The sequence below is a fragment of the Cyanistes caeruleus genome, chromosome 2 (assembly GCF_971803275.1).
Source record: "Cyanistes caeruleus chromosome 2, bCyaCae1.hap1.1, whole genome shotgun sequence".
In the NCBI taxonomy this organism is placed as follows: Eukaryota; Metazoa; Chordata; class Aves; order Passeriformes; family Paridae; genus Cyanistes; species Cyanistes caeruleus.
The window spans coordinates 90258420-90274378 of NC_141702.1; the positions used below are offsets into that span (position 1 = coordinate 90258420).

Consider the following 15959-nt stretch of genomic DNA (forward strand, 5'->3'; position numbering starts at 1 on the left):
CATCTCAAAGTAACTTTTATTATAGATGTGCATGACCTTTAGGAGCTTTTCAGAAACTTGAAAAATTGACAAAATAATCAAGAAATTTCTATTGCTTATATAGTACAAGAGAGGGCATCAGTATCCTTCTCATTTCTCTTCCAACATGGCCATATGCTTGATTCAAAGGTAGCTTTCTGAGTCTTCTGTTAGGCAGCTGGAGAACTGCAGCAGATACTGTCAGCTTTAGTCAATATAGCAGTAGCAAAAAATCCAGGAGGTAGTGTTGGGGGTTAGGTGTCTTTTTTTTTTAAGTTCTGGCTTGTCTGTGGAATTTTTAGCCATTAATTGCGGGGGGCAACCTAACTGTGGGTACTTGGTGAGAGCTTGAGAAAAGACAAAGAGTTCAGCCGGGGCACAGCAAGGGAAGGGGGCAGGAAAAAAGGAGGGTGGGGACAGTTTGGCGGGTTTTCTTCAGCTTTGGAGAAGGACACTTGGGGCAGAGCTGTTGCGGTGGGGAGAAGGGAATTTCACCATCACCCAGACGGAGCTGCTGCTTCTTCTCCTTCTTCCCTCTTTGTTGGTGGCCTCGCACCCCCTGTCCTGCCGGGACGTGTGACGGTGCCAGCCACCGCCGCGGAGCTGCTGATACACCTTAGCCACCGGCCCAGGATCTCAGCTCATCCCTGCTGTTCCAGCTGAGTGTTCCTCAGAGCCCTGCAGGAGCACAGGGACTGCCTGCCCGAGGGGGTTTGTGAAGCAAAGCCTCTCCTCCATCCCTTCCTGTCTCGGCCGAGAAGGCTGTCACGGGGTCCCTGGTTCTGTTTTCTTGCTAATGCTGTAGTCATTTTTGTTTGTTTGCCTTGTTATAAATACTAGTAAAGAACTGTTATTCGTATCCCCAGATCTCTGCTTGAGAGCCCCTTGATTTGAGAATTATAATAATTTGGAGAGAGGGGGTCTACATTTTCTCATTCCAAGGGAGGCTCCTGCCCTCCCCAGCAGACATTTCTAAAATGCTGCTGCTGCCCTCCCCAGCAGATCTTCTAAAGCCGAGACAGGTAGTCTCACCATTTGCTGCTAATTTGCAAAATCAATATCAGATACAGGAGCAATTTTCTGGACTGCAGTAAAAACAATCCAAACTTCCTGCAGTCAGATATCAAGTAAGGATAATTTTAAGAAACACTTTTTCAGTAAGTGCTTTCTATCTCTGATAAGCCCCTTTATAATTTTTTTATGGCACGCAGCACAGTGTAAAACACTGGATAGGATCACCTTTAGACTAGTGCATGTGCTATGGCTGACAGTGTCTCAATAAAATACAGAAGGTATGGAAAAACACAAGGTGTGAAAAAACCCAAGGTGAAGAAAACGGTTTAGATATAGAAGTCAGTAGAACTTCAGTTTTGTCTTTTACATGAAGAGGCCAAAAGTGTCTCATAGTGTTAACACAAGGCAGGTACAGAGTACAGTGACGGTGATGATGTTAACAAGTGCAAGTGCAAACATTGTGTCCAAAGAACAGAAAATACAGAAAGACAAAGTTTCCTGTGAGATTTGCAAAGCCAGACAGGAGAGAGCTGGCTGCTCTCAGTGAAAGTATACAGAGAAAGACATTGCATACATTTATGGGAATAGCTGAGGGCATAGGGGAAGATCAGTGCAAAAACTGAGGATAAAAATCTGTGAGGTAGGTAGTGGTAAGACATGAGGGAAATCTTGGATAGAATAAGCATTTGAACATTAATTTTTGAAATTAGTTGAATAAACCATAACCAGCATTCTTATATGCCAGCATTTCAGATTTGACTAGCCACACTGCATTATGCATGAGTCAGCAACTGGCAAAGAAAATGTGCACCTTGTCAGATGTAAGAGCAAATATCTGTTGTGACTCTCTTGAGAAGTAAAAATCTAGCTCAGAAAGTATGAAGGAAAAGAATTAGTGACCTACACAAGTCTCTACATGTTTTATGCATACATCTCCAAAATGAAATGTCAAAGCAGCTGCTGAAAGTTTGACATTTGGTGTTCCTATAGTCTGTCATACATATGCTAGCTTGGGCCTAATCTACATACCCAGCCATATTTCACTCATCCTTTACATTCAAGTTCCATTAATAAATGAGTTCAAAGGGATTAGTTGATGGTTACTATGAGATATAAATATACTGAATAAATAGATGTGTGTATATATAATTACAAGCATACCCATGGAATGTGTTAGTGATGATTGAACATGGTACCCAAATGAACGGATAACTGTTTTATCAAGTTTCTGGACTTTACTTTAATAGAGAGGATGACTACAGATCTGCATCTCAGTGACTAGTCTCTTGTTAGGTGCTTATATGTACTTGAGTTTTTTAGCTCCTTTGGTGATGGCTGCTGCTGCTGTTTTTGATTTTCAATAACGAGTAAATTCAATCTCCATGTTTCACACAGTGGGCCTGACTGAGGATGAGATTTAATGCAAGAATCTATCATTTGCCTTATTTAGAGGTAAATGGAAAGCATCATTTCTGTATGGTGCAAAAAAGCTCTTCTATGAAGTGGCCCAAAGCAAATTCCAGGCTCTAATGGTATTTGTGATCTGGCTGGAAATAAGGATGTCTCCTTGCTTTTCAATTTAGTTTCAAGTGCTGCTTTAAAGTGGCTTGAAATGACCTGTGATTTGGACCTGCTTTGAACTGGCAGTTTGCTCTGAGACAAATTGCAACAGTCCAGGCAGAGCTGGACAGACACATAATTTTCTCACAATTAAACGAGAATGATTTTAGCCCAGAAAATAAAGAAATCGTGTCATTTTATATGAAAGCTATTCATTCCAGACAATATCAACTGAATCTTAACTAGGTAGATGTCATTAAGCAAGTGTTCATAACTGATAATATATTCTTCTGTGGTTTTGTTTGTTTTCTGATTGGAAATTAAGAAAGATTTCTGTACCTGACTTTTTCCACTTGAGATTCTTAGTGAAATGACTTCTTATTGAAGGTGGGAGGCAGTCACTCCGGATTTTTTTGAAAATGAGTGACCATAAGAACTGAGAGTTCTCACATTAGAGAAAGGATAATAACTGATTACTTCAGGGGAATTGCCTTAGAATGAGAAGTGTAAAATGAATCCTGGGACAGTTGTGTAACCATGTATGCTCCTTCCTTGGGGTTTTAACCCCAAGGCTGATGCCTACACAGGGTCTGTAAATTTCCATGTATCTGAAACATTTCCTCTTTAGGAAACAGTCCTGTTGCCTTCAGCGAGGCAGACGACCTGGTTCAGGAATGGCACGCTGACCCCCCCCCCTCAGGTCACTCGGTCCATTTGCACAGAACATCAACGTGATGGATGGCAAAATGGCATTTATTGGTGAAGAATTTGACACTTTATAACCTAGGTTCACAGTGTCACTCCCGTCTGCTTTCATCACAGCTCGGTGCTACTGGCTAATTATGGGGGTCATTACCATAAGCTATTGAGGAGGGGGGGTGACTATCTTTCTGTTACATCCTGAAATCTTCCGACCGCTGGGCCCTAGCTCCCCACACGGTCCACAACCCGTGGTTTAGTCCTTTATCCAGAGGGGTCACTTAGTGTGAGATACAGATGGAAGATGCAGTTTCAGGATTGTTTTCTTTATACCTTGATCAGCTAGGGATATGGATTCTAGGCTGCTCAGGTTCATCTTCCAATTTGGTAGCGTCTCCTTCTGCCAAGCTTAAGTCAGACTTGTGCCACTTTAACCAAAGGTATCTTTCCATCAAGTCAGCTCCCACACTGAGACCAGAGCCAGCCAGGCCAAGCCGAAAACACTCCATATTGCAGTTAGGCTCCTATACATGGGGATATAGTGCTTGTTGGGATTTGTGTCTGAAAAATCCAGGAAAATACTTATCTTGGCAGCTTTGGTCTGCTAAACATACATACTCATAAACGCTCCCCACTCCTTGCAAAAGTGTATGTGGTAATGAGCTTGTGGGATCCATCAGCAGATGCACTTTTTTTCATGTCAACTCTCAGGCTGAGCTTAGCACAGTTAGCATAAAATCCCTGAAGCTGTGGCTATATAATAAAAATTGCCATATCTAATATGAATCAGGGATGCTCAAAGTCAATGGTTTCTAGCCAACAACAAAGGAAAAAAATCTTGGAAATTAAATTTTGAATCCATATTAACCATATTTTACTCAAGAAGCACACAGAGGATCTTAGATGATTTAGAAAGGTACAATTTAGTCATGCAGTGATTGCTTTTAGGAGGGTGATATTACCTCAGTACCTGGGATTCACAATCACTTGGGTAATATGGGAAATGTAGCCATTTTAATTAAGTGATTATGAGAATCTTAATCCCTGGTTTGATGTTTCCACAACATGGACAATCAGTGCAGCTGATAGACTCATGAAACTCCACAGTGCCAGATTCAGCATGGGATTTTTAATCTCCTTTTGGGTCATAGTTATGACCTCTAGGAGAGAAGAGCTACTACTTGTGAAGTAAGAAACCCTAGTGGTTTTAACAAATAAACACGTTAGACATAATCTGTTAAGATATGCATTTGTTCAAGTAAGTGTGTGGAAAAACAGCCCCTCATGTGTCTCTACCATGATGTTCTCAATGCAGAGATCTAAAGACTGTGTAATGTCATTGGGTTTGTTTTCTTTCAGAGTTATTCTGTGGTTGTCAGTAACCTTCTCTCCATTTTAAGTACTGATTATTTAATATTTGATATGATTTGTTGTTGGGAATATTAGGCACTTGCTAAAGCAAATCAGTGTTGGGAGAGTGTGGCTCAAAGGCTTAATACTGGAAAAGGAATTTTATTCATATTCCACCTTTCACTCTTGATAATGTTTGTACCAGCCACTGTTGAATGAGTGTTCAGTGGCATGTGTGAAATGAGTTGAGTGACTCTCAGGCTGGCTGTCAAGAGAAAAATGCTCATATCTATTGAGAAACCACTCAGACTATTCAGCCGAGTCTTCACAGAAGTATGGTGAATGTCATTTATTTCTATCTTTAGCACACCTTTTATAGGGTCTGACAGGGCTTAGCAAGACACTATTGGCTAATGCATGTTGTTTTACATTTTTTCTCCTGTACACAAAGCTATTGCTTTTCTTTCATTCGTGCTGCTCCAGGAGAGTTTCAAGGACACTAGCCTTTAATATCGTCGCTTATACCAAAGGCTGGTTTGTGCAGACAGGCTTTTAGTAAAATATCATGCTTTTACTCTGTTAAAATATTCTCTACACATATCCTGTAATATGCTTATTGTTACCAGTCTGGCTGAGCTCACTCTTGTACCAGATCTATAATGGAATGGATATCTATGCTCCATGAACTTAATTTTATAGTAGAGTTATGAATTTCAACAAAGCTCAATCCAGTTCATGTTCTTATTTACCTGCTATATAGTCCCCAAATCCAATGGTACTCAGGGTGATGAAGGTGAAGTAAAAGCCTTCTCAGTAGCTCCAGCCTTCTGCATAACTGACAACTAATGGTGGGAACACCAGGAAAAAGCAAGGTCCCAGTGGTCAGGAAGATGGCGACTGCCAGTGTTTGAACCACCTGAAAGAGAAGAGGAAGATGGCAGCTAAAGAGCATGGAGCAGTTGTCAAAATTGCTGTGTCTGTTTTACTCTTGAATCACAAACCCACCCCACATGGGAGTGACAGCAAAAAAAAAGAAGGATAAGACAATGCTTCCAAGTACTGCAGGTTGAACTCACTGTTTACTCTGCACATAGTTATTGAAAAACCGCTCAGACTATTCACCGAGTCTTCACAGAAGTATAGTGAATGTAGTTTATTTCTATCTTTAGCACACTTTTATAGGGTCCGACAGGGTTCTTGGGCTTAGCAAGCTACTATTGGTTAATGCATATTGTTTTACATTCTTTTCTCAATACACGAGGCTATTGTTTTTCTTTGTTCTCACTGCACCAGGAGAGTTTCAAGGACACTGCCTTTAATATTGTCATCTGGATTAAAGGCTGGCTTGTTCAGACAGGCTTTTAGTAAAATATCATGCCCTTGTTCTGTTAAAATATTCTCTACACATAGATATTGTACCTAACCATGAAAAAAAAACCAACAACTTAAAATTAGGAATAAAAGGAGGATTTTTTAAAATCTTTTTACAATGAGTTTTCAAGAATGTTCCACTCATATTTTCAGACCTACTAGGACAGCCATTGGAATGAAATACTCATTTTACAATTTCAATTCAAGTAGAGATGCTCTTGTAGTAACTAGCTTGTCTTTGGGGAAAATCACCATGTACTGCATAGCTCATGAAAAAAAAGACTGGCAAGAGCAAATCAAGGTTCTTTTCACTATGACTGCTTCCAAAGATTTATAAAGTGGCTTGCAAGAGCTCAGCCAAGAAGTATGTTTGGATTAAACCTAAGTGAAGACAGTTTGCCTGCTTTCATTGTTAACTTAAAAGTGTTCAGAGCTGAGCTGGTTTGTGTTAGCACAGGGCAGATCTGTGCCTTTCAGGAAAAACATCTGCCTTCAGGGAGATAAGTTACTGTATACGTGACTATAGTAGATAGGTACACAGAATGGTCAATGGATGGGTCCTGAAAGGATTTTAGGAGTTTAGGACTGATGATCAGGAGCTCATTGGTTTCCAGGGAGCACATTCTAGTGAACTTTTGAGTAATGATGTGTGGGCTGATACAAGCTCATTGCAATCATTTAAGAATGCCCTCATTGACAATCAAACCTGAATATGATTTTCTATTAATGAGTCTGTTGTGTCTGGATGAAAAGCCAAACCACTTTTGCTAAAGTGGAAGGTCCAGATAGCATGTTTTAATTTCTCTCTCTGAATTATCTCACATAAAACTTAATGCTCTGAGCTTGAGAAACTTGGCTTGAGATGACTGGGTGACTCTGACAAGTCACTTCTATATTATGCATTGTGTCTCTCTAGCTGTGTAATTATACTTGCCTCATTTGCAGAGCAGTTTGAGAATTACTGATTGACATGATTATAGTTATATATAATTCAGTTGTTCTCATCTACTTCATTCCAGTACTGTAATAGTGTTCAATTACATAATAAACTTCGCAAAAAATGTATACCAAAATGAACAATTTTACTTTTTAACCTGTCTTTTAAGAACTTTCTTGTAAAAATCTGTAATGTTGGGAACAATAAGTCAGGAATAATGAAGAACTGATTGAAATTAGTTTCCCAGAGAATGACAAAATTCTGTTTATAAGGAGATAAACCAACATCCTTGAATAAACTTTTCAGAGCAAACAAGCAGATACAGCTCCAAAGCTTTGTCTGATCATAGGAGTTCTGTCAGAAATGAGTGTCAGCTTAGGAGTGAAAAGGGAAAAAAATAGATCACATCCCTAAACTGCTATCAGAAATCCCAGGAAAGATGCAGTTATACTAATATGAAAATCCTTCTTGTGGTAGAGCTGCATGAGTTTGGGGAGCAGTCAGAGGTTATGCAGCTAAAGAATTTCATGCTTATATAAACCAAGTCTGTATTTGACAGTACCTTTATAGCTTTACCATTGTAAATAAAGAATGTAGTGACTCAATAGATTTTACAAATGTAAAACAAAAAACTCGTGCCAGAACTCCGAAATGTTTCAACATATCTCACATATATAATCTCCCTTTTCCCTAACTGAAGGGGTCAATTCATTGAACCTTCTCTTAGAAACATGCACTAACCTTGTAATAAATTCCCTTCATGTATTTTCCATTATCAGTGCTTTTCTTATTAAAAAATGTCAGGACTAGTTCAATGGCTCACCAATAAACTGTAAGTAAAGAGTATTCGCATTTTAAGGAAAAAAAAAAGGAAGTGTTAAGTTGCTGACACAATCAGAAAAGCTAATTCCAGCCAGATCATTAGGCCAATAAAAATAAGTTGCCTTTGCACAGTGTAGAGCTAGACTCTGGATAGATGCTGGCATAGGCTGGAGAATAAAAGCTTGATTTGGCAATGTATGTAGACACACATATTCTGCCAAGGTCACCAGGTCTACCTATGGTTTTGCTGGGGAAGGTTTTAAAAAGGCAAATCTAGGGCCCCTCAAGCAAAAGCCTATAGCTTTAAAGCTATTGTAGGTAAATTGATTGTATCGTTTCTGATAGAGAGGGCCATGTAACTCCTGTGGTTCACACAAGGAAACCTAGCAGCAGCAGCTATCTGAGAAAAGAACTTTAACTAGTTTTAAAACAGTGAAAACAAATGGTAAATTGACACTGTACCTGGGCACGCCCTCACTTTTGCACCCCTCTTTCCAGGGTAAGCAGATGAGCATTAAGAGATTTCTCCAGCTGATTAAGGAAGACCAGGTTGAGGGGCTCTCCAAATAAGGCATAAAACACACAGGTCTGCCCTGTCACTGTGCTGGCAGATAACCTGGAAATAAAGAAGAAAACAGCTACATGAAAAGGCTCTATAGTCAAGCTGCAGGCATCATGGGGTGTTCGTAAGCTTGGAAGCTCAACTACATTAAGCTTCAGGAACCTGTAGATCTATGATTTTCTGCAACTAAATCTGTCTGCAAATTGCCATTGCTTATGATGAAGCCTTTTGCTTTCACTATTACTAGCTGAAAACTAAACATGAAAAATATTAGTCTTCCAGGTACTATTGTAACTTTCTATACGTCTCTGATTTTGTGGTTGAGTGTGTCTTAGTGCTTCAATGCAACCTAAAGATGTGCTGTCCATGTACAAAATAATCTTGCATGTATTAAGTAGGCACTCAGCTTTTTTGGGAGTACAAAATACTGTATACAGAAAAATAACAGGCATAATTAGAAACCAATAGAAAACCACAACCCATGGTAGCGGATTGATTTGCAGCTGTACTCTGTCCAGTAATTACACATTTCTGGGGACTTTACAGGATAGCTGGAAGAAACACTAGTTTTAAGGAAAGAGAGTACCTCAACTATAGTGGTGACAACAGTTCCTGCAAAAAAGGGGTTGCTAAAGTCCCAGTTACTGGGATTTGTAGTGTTTCCTTCTTGGTTGACCCCTTTTCCCCATGCTTCCATGAGGACCTGAAGCAGAAAAGGTCAAAGGAGCAAGGATGAGGAAGAATACCGGAAATAGAGATAAGTAAATCCTGTTTTCCATCTTGAGCAAGCAAAGTGATAAAGAGTGTAGATAAGAGGATAGAGTTGGACTGAAAAAGTTTTGCTGACAGCAAAACTTGGAAACAAAGCTGGCCAGCTGAACAAGCTGAAACAAGCTGAACTCTTGCTACAGGAAAACAGATCATTGAAGTACCATAGGTTCACCAGGTAGATGAAATCTAAAGGGAAAGAGGTGGAGGATTCCCTAAAGTGATCAAACTGGGGAAAAAAAATAAAGTTGTGCCATAAAAATAAAATAGTTGCCCTTCTGTCCTTTTGTAATTTGGTCATCTCATTCAAGTTTTTAAATTATGCATGTGTAAACATAGAATTGTGTTTGTGGGCAAGGGCATGAGGAACATGCTCATTTCTGTTTCCTCCATTTAAGTACTAGTAAGGATGAATTACTATTTTTTGCTATGACTTCCATATAATTTTTAGTGAATATTAGGCTTCTCCTAATCTGAAAGATCAATGAATAAAATATTCTCTGCTATTCCAGATAGTTCTTACCAGACCAAAACTACTGTGTGCCAAAAAATTACTGTTCCTACATCAAATAGGATGTCAACTGCCTTACTGAACATTGTGTTCCTTTGCTGTGCCCAAGAATTTCTCTGTGGGAGATTGGCTTTCCTCTGCTCAGTGGATGGGGTTTTAAGAATATCTTTGTCTGTCACATACCTTACAAAGGCTTAGTCACAGCCTCTGTAATTTTGCAAAATGCCTGAAGGTATTACTTGTTCATCTCTTCTAAAGGCTTTGTATGATGCAAGACATGAGCAGGAGTCAATAGCAACCCCAGCTTTAGCTGGTTCCAGGAGTATAAGATCCAAGAAGATACTCTTTCTTGATTCAAATGTTAACCACTCCCAGAAAGATTGCTTTTCTAGTGAATATAACTACTACAAGGCATCTGATTTTGGACAGGTTCTGCAATATTAGCTGATCTGTACTGGTGGACTGAGCATCCTAAGTATAATAGCTAATTTGATTCCTTCAGTAAAAATTCCTAAAGCATTGGTCACATTTATCAGAGGGCTGCTGGACATCAACATGTGTGACCTCATGACCGAGGAGTCAGCAGAGCTTATTTTCAATATGACAAAGAACTTTGCATTATCCATTAAAAGCCTTTTCTTAGAATGAGAAGAATTTAACATGTCAGATTTCCTATAGTCACTTATTTCATTTGTTCCTTTGAAGAAACACACAGAAGCTACTGAGGTGTAAGTATTTTGAAATAATCAAAGGTTTAATTTATTCCTGTAAGGAACACTAGACAGTTCTATGCATTTCAATACACAAGAGTTCACAGGAGTTACATTCACATCATGAAAGCCAACACAGAAGAGTAAGGCAACTTTAAGTGTGGAACCTTTTAGGCACAGTATGACAAGGCCAGATTTCTTGGTATAACTGATGCTGTTAAGCACAACCCCATGAAAGAACCCCATGAATGAAATGGCATCACAGTGCCCAACAAACAGGTTCCTGTAGGACAATGTCGTGGTTTTAAACCAATAACTAAGAAAATTACTTACTTCTTGCTGTGAGATATGGATTAGAACAAGAGCAAAACAGGCATACAACTTAAAAGGGAAAAAAAAGAGAAAGTTTATTGACAAACCACAGTAATAAGAACACCAGAATAAACTTCCAGAAAAACCCTTCCATCCCCCATCTACCCACTATTCCCTTGTTCACATGACAACAGAGACAAAAACTCTGGAACTCTGATGGTTAAAACAGTCCCAGTTCTTGCTAGTCTTTTCACCAGTCTTTATAGAGAAACAGAAGTTTCTTCCTGTTAATTTATGGAGTTTCTCACAAGAAAACTATTTTTGTTATAGTTTTCTATTGCCCTAATGTTAGCTGCTCAGAGCTGCTATTATTAGAGTTCACTCCTCCCATTTTCACATCACTCTGAAGTATGTATGGGCCATGAGTCTAGAGATAGCATTTTTAAGGATAAGTTATTCAAAGGCAAAAAAAAAAGTCTTCTTCATCTGTTTCTGTGAGCTTCACCAGAAAACAGTTTTCTCATTGCCTCTCAGGGCTTCAAATCTCCCAGCACTTCACTATACTATAATTACTCTTTACTCAAATTTACACTTTGAACACTATTCCTCTCTAGATCCTATATCATGAATTAAAGGAGTTCTTTTCAGGACTTCATTGTCCATCTCCATAGTTTTAACAGGGAGATATTTCAGCTTAATTAAAGCATCTTCTTAATTCTCTACCTTTCCTGAAGCTTCTTTTCTTTCCTGTCACTGGTAGTTTATAAAGTCTCTTTTCATGTTGATCTCTCTCTCTCTCTCTCTCTCTGGATAAAAAGATTAATCCGCAAGTCTCATCTGGGTAATGAAAGAGTTAACATCTTGCCCAGGCTTTTGTAGATGGTTCGGAGATCTCTGCCAAACAGGAGCTGGAGCCGTCTGCGATGGGAAGTTCCTCATGGCTGCTCTGGAGCGTGTAGTCGCTGCTCCAACCCACTGCAAGTCCAGGGCCTCTCTCTTTCTTCACTGGGCAGTTTCTAGTGAATTAGTTACAGCAAAACCTGCAGCCGAGCCAGAGATCGGCTCGGCCCGGCCCGGAGAAAACCTCCCCTAGGCCCCCCTATCTCCCGGCCGGGAGACGGGGCAGGCCCGGCCCCATCCCCGCCCGGCCGCATGGCCTGGGCAGGGACAGGAAGTCTAGAGCTCCGCCACCCTTCACAGCCAGGAAACAAAGAGAACCCAGAGAGCTCTGCTTTTACATTTTAAGGTAGGGTTTCACAAGTTGATCCACTTTTTCAATGGCCTAAACTGCTGTCAATTCCCAGCAATGACCGATAATTGGTCAGGAGAAAAGACTCCAAGCACTTCCCAGCAACTCCAACTTCCTTAAAGGTAAAGTAACTCCATGACAGACAGTTATAATGGCTCCTGGCTGCTTTCATCTACAGGTCAGGTAAGGGTTATGGCAGCTGCTGAATGGTTGGTGAACATTAGCTGTTGCCTTTGGGTGAGAAGTACTTCAGTACATAAAAGCAATGTGTTGTAATTTACAGTAAGAATATGAAACCTACATTAAGCTATACTAGGATGTGGAGAGAATAAAATATGCCTGCTGTTTCTGCTCCTGTCTCCCTGTCAATGCATATTGCAGCCACCTGGTCATAGACAAGAATTTGGTCCTTTTGGTCTGTATTTACATCATGTCCTTTGAAACTGAAAAAGTATGGACATGATCAAAACACGGACTCCTTACTCAATGCATCTGCTTCTCAGCTGTGCTGTCAGACTTGCAAAATTTCCTTATCAAAGTATGCCTACCAGAGACGCATTAGATAGAAGCTCCAGGCTGCCCATGTTAGGAGATGCAGCTCAGAGCCATCTCTCAGCTAGGCAGTTTTAGCTATGCAGAACCAATGCAGTTTATTGACATGGAATTACAAGAATTTGTTTCATGCACAATGGAGTCAAAAGCTAATGAATTATAAGTGGTAACTCATTATAAGTCATAATAGATATGCAAAAAATAATTCTCTCTGTTGAATCTCACATTACAGGATTTAGGTTTAAAGAACGAGCATTAAGACAAGACATTAAGACAACATACTATATGTGTTAGCTGAATATACTGAGCCCAGAGGCTGTGTCTCACTGCAGTCTAACTACTGTTACTGTTTTCAGACTGGAACTTGTGGCATGATGAACACGTCTCCTTAACCACATAGTTAAACATGCAGAGACACAACTGCTTCCCTGCATTAGAAATTTTATACGGGAAGACTAGTGTTCTCTTATATTAATAAGAGACAAATTTGTTGACAGGTCATATATGCAATATATGGGTCAGAGAGTACCTGCACTCATGTATACCTTGAGGACTACCAAGTCTCAGTACTTTGAAGCTTGGTGAATTGATTTGGTGCCCTCAGCCTCAGTTTTATCTGAAACAGCTCACAAGTGAAATTGTGTTTAATTCAGCAGAGACACTGCAGCAAAATGCAATTCTCTGAGTGGCACAGCAGTGGACCTAAGAAAAGTCCACTGGAGTCAGAGAGAAAAGAATCTGGACATGTGTGACCTCCTCTAATTTTTTGAGGGTAGTGGTGATTTAAATAAACCTTTCAATCCCATGAAGTATCACAGTTAGGTTTAGAATAAGAATTGGGGTTTTCACCTCTGCAGTTGGAGAGATAAGGGAAGGACAGGTAATATCACCAAGTCATGAAAGTGAAAAATATAGACATGTTTTTAGGCATGTAAATTGTTGAACGCTCTAGTCATTTTCTAGCCAATGTCCAGTGTTTCACAAGTAATATATCACAGTATTAGTAATCAGAACACTGGCTTTGTAGATGTTGAGGTTCAGGCACCTTTTCTACCCTTTCTGATCTGAACTTCACTGTTCACTTAAATCCATATATGAAGTCTGGGCTTTTTGTTGATCAAAATAATTTGTCTTCATGGAAGTCCTCTGACTTGGGCAGTACAAATTGTTTTGAGTTTTTATCTGTTTTAATGACATATTAGAAAGATTCAAACTGTTTAGGCATCCAGCTCTGCAACTGGGTATGTTTTGAGCACAAAGAAACTCAAGGATTCGAAGTTCAAAGATTTCTGTCCAGCTCTTGCAGTACTATTATGAGAATGTATCTATAATATTGGGAAAGGTCTAGTATTTTATCTCCAGCCAGTTTTGAAGAAAAGATTAAAATGTAATTGAAGTTGTCATTAACTGACAATCTGTATCAAACAAAAGCCTTTTATCTCTTCTTATAAGCAACAGATAACACAGTTTGTGATGGATTTGACTTCACCTTTTCTTTAGGCCTGGAAATGGAGGTCCACTTTCAAAGGTAGCAGACAATTTCTAGTACAAAAGGGCAGAATTTGCCAGGTTTGAATCGGAGAACCTTGGAAGGGCAACCTACTTCTATAAGTTTGATTCTTATTTTTTGTTCTGAAGCATAATTCCCAGTAATAATTAATGAGGGAGATGAGAACCATGAAGTTGGAATTATTGCAGTGTAGCACAAGTGCATCACTAGATGCACTTATATTTTGGGAGTTCATGACTGTGGAAAGAAAGGAGTTCCACAGATCAAGATAAAGAAGTGTATGAATGGGCCTGAGTTATTTAAAGTTAGATATTAAATATCATAGATAGCTGATTGGTTTATATCATGCTTGGCTACTTGGCTCCAGTAGTATAATTTCTTCTAATGAAAATAATGCTTGAGCCAAAATAATGGGAACCCTTTCCTCTTACCTGTACAAACTGCTCCAGGGCTTGTCCGTCCAAGCACGTGTAATTCTGCAGGAACTTGAGCTTTTTCAGCTGGAACTGGTCCCAAAAATGTGTTTCTGCCAGCAGCTGGAACACCATAGCACCCAGAAGGAGGTAAAAGAGGCACCCCAGTACCAGCAGTGGGGTCCAGCTGATCTGTCAGCTGTGCATGGGGAGGAGGGGCATGCTGCTGATCTGCCCTTGTCGGTCTCTGCTCAGTACTTCATAAATTACTGTTCCAAGATGTGACCTACCTAAAACACCCAGGAATCACATACCCATGTTCCCAGCGGAGAGTTTTTCAATAAAACATCAGGGTATCAGGGCATACAAAATGAGACTAACAGAAATTTCATCCCTCCACATCTGTTCTCTATCCAAAATAAAGAGTGAACATTTATAGCTTAATAAGAACCATAGTGAATCATAGTGTTTTTCTTCTAGTAGCTTTTATCCAAAGATCTCAATCAAATGAATAAAGCTCTCTGAGGTTGGTATGGTTTCCAGTCTCGGAAGCTGAATCAAAACTGTGGTTACATGACTTACCCCAGGTCATATTAATATAGAGCCACAGATAGACTCTTAAAGTCTTGACAAGTAAAGCCTTACTCTAAACACTAGACTTCTGTAAAATAAAATGCTCTAAACTCTCTAATTACAGCAGACTCCCCAGAGGAATGAAGAGTATGGAGCTGAATAAATGGAAAAGTCAATAGCTGCTGTCTGTACCATACAAACATTGCTGGAACCAGTAAAACCAGCATGATGAAGCTTATAAACATCCTGAATTCAACTTGGTCATACAACAGAAACTATTTTCTAGTCCTGATAAGATCAATCCCCTCACTGCCTGGCCTACTGCTCCTGAACCCTGTAGACGACTCTACCCTTTAGTCCATAAAGTTAGAGAATAAACCACTCATGCCTACTGCCTTCAGTCTCTGTATTGCCCTTTTAATCCAAATACTTAAGGGGGAAGAAGGGCTTAAGGTTAATCATTACCTAAAAAAGTATCAGAATTTCACTCATGGGAGCCTTAATTATTATCGTGCAGTGGAAACGAGCTAGGCTTGCATTTTTTCTGTAGGAAGAGCTTTATGGCAAGTGTCATCTGTGCCACGCTGCTTCTGAAAGAAAAAAAACAAACCACACATACACACACACACACACACACACGCACAAAGATGGCCAGGTGGCTAGGGCTGCAATTTTGCAATTATACTCCCTTACTACTAAAATGTTCTGGATATAGATATCCCTACTTTGCTTAGCATTCATATGGTTTCACACCTATCTTCAAGCAAGAGGTAGTGCTCACAGAAAATGTCTGAAAAAATTATTTCATTCATATCTGTACCTGGGAAAGTCCCCAGACTTGCCATTTGTACTGTGCTCATAACCTGGGGCCAGCCATCATCCAGAGGAGGATGACTGACCAGCAGCGGAAGGCCACTTACCACTCTGAAAAGTGAAAATGATTGTGGGTAATTCCCAGGATACCATCCTGGATTTTGTCTGGCACTGCTCTGTCAGTGTGAGTAGGGGAACAGAAAGATTTCAATAGG

The 15959-nt window shown here is 39.8% G+C and overlaps 1 protein-coding gene across 5 annotated transcripts in view; it reads right to left on the minus strand.

Annotated features, from left to right (window-relative positions):
• Positions 1-281: 281 nt before the first annotated feature.
• Positions 282-15959, minus strand: part of KIF6 (kinesin family member 6) — a 220091-nt gene continuing 204413 nt past the window's right edge. For 4 of the 5 annotated variants that reach the window (XM_086869409.1, XM_086869391.1, XM_086869438.1 and 1 more), the window contains 3 exons: positions 8234-8387; positions 5391-5557; positions 282-3815 (listed from right to left, as the gene is read on the minus strand). In XM_086869409.1, coding sequence (XP_086725535.1) covers positions 8368-8387 — 20 coding nt within the window. In that variant the 3' untranslated portion in view covers positions 282-3815; positions 5391-5557; positions 8234-8367. Of the gene's footprint in view, positions 3816-5390; positions 5558-8233; positions 8388-15959 lie in introns of those variants that run through there. The other variant, XM_086869431.1, reaches the window with a different exon arrangement.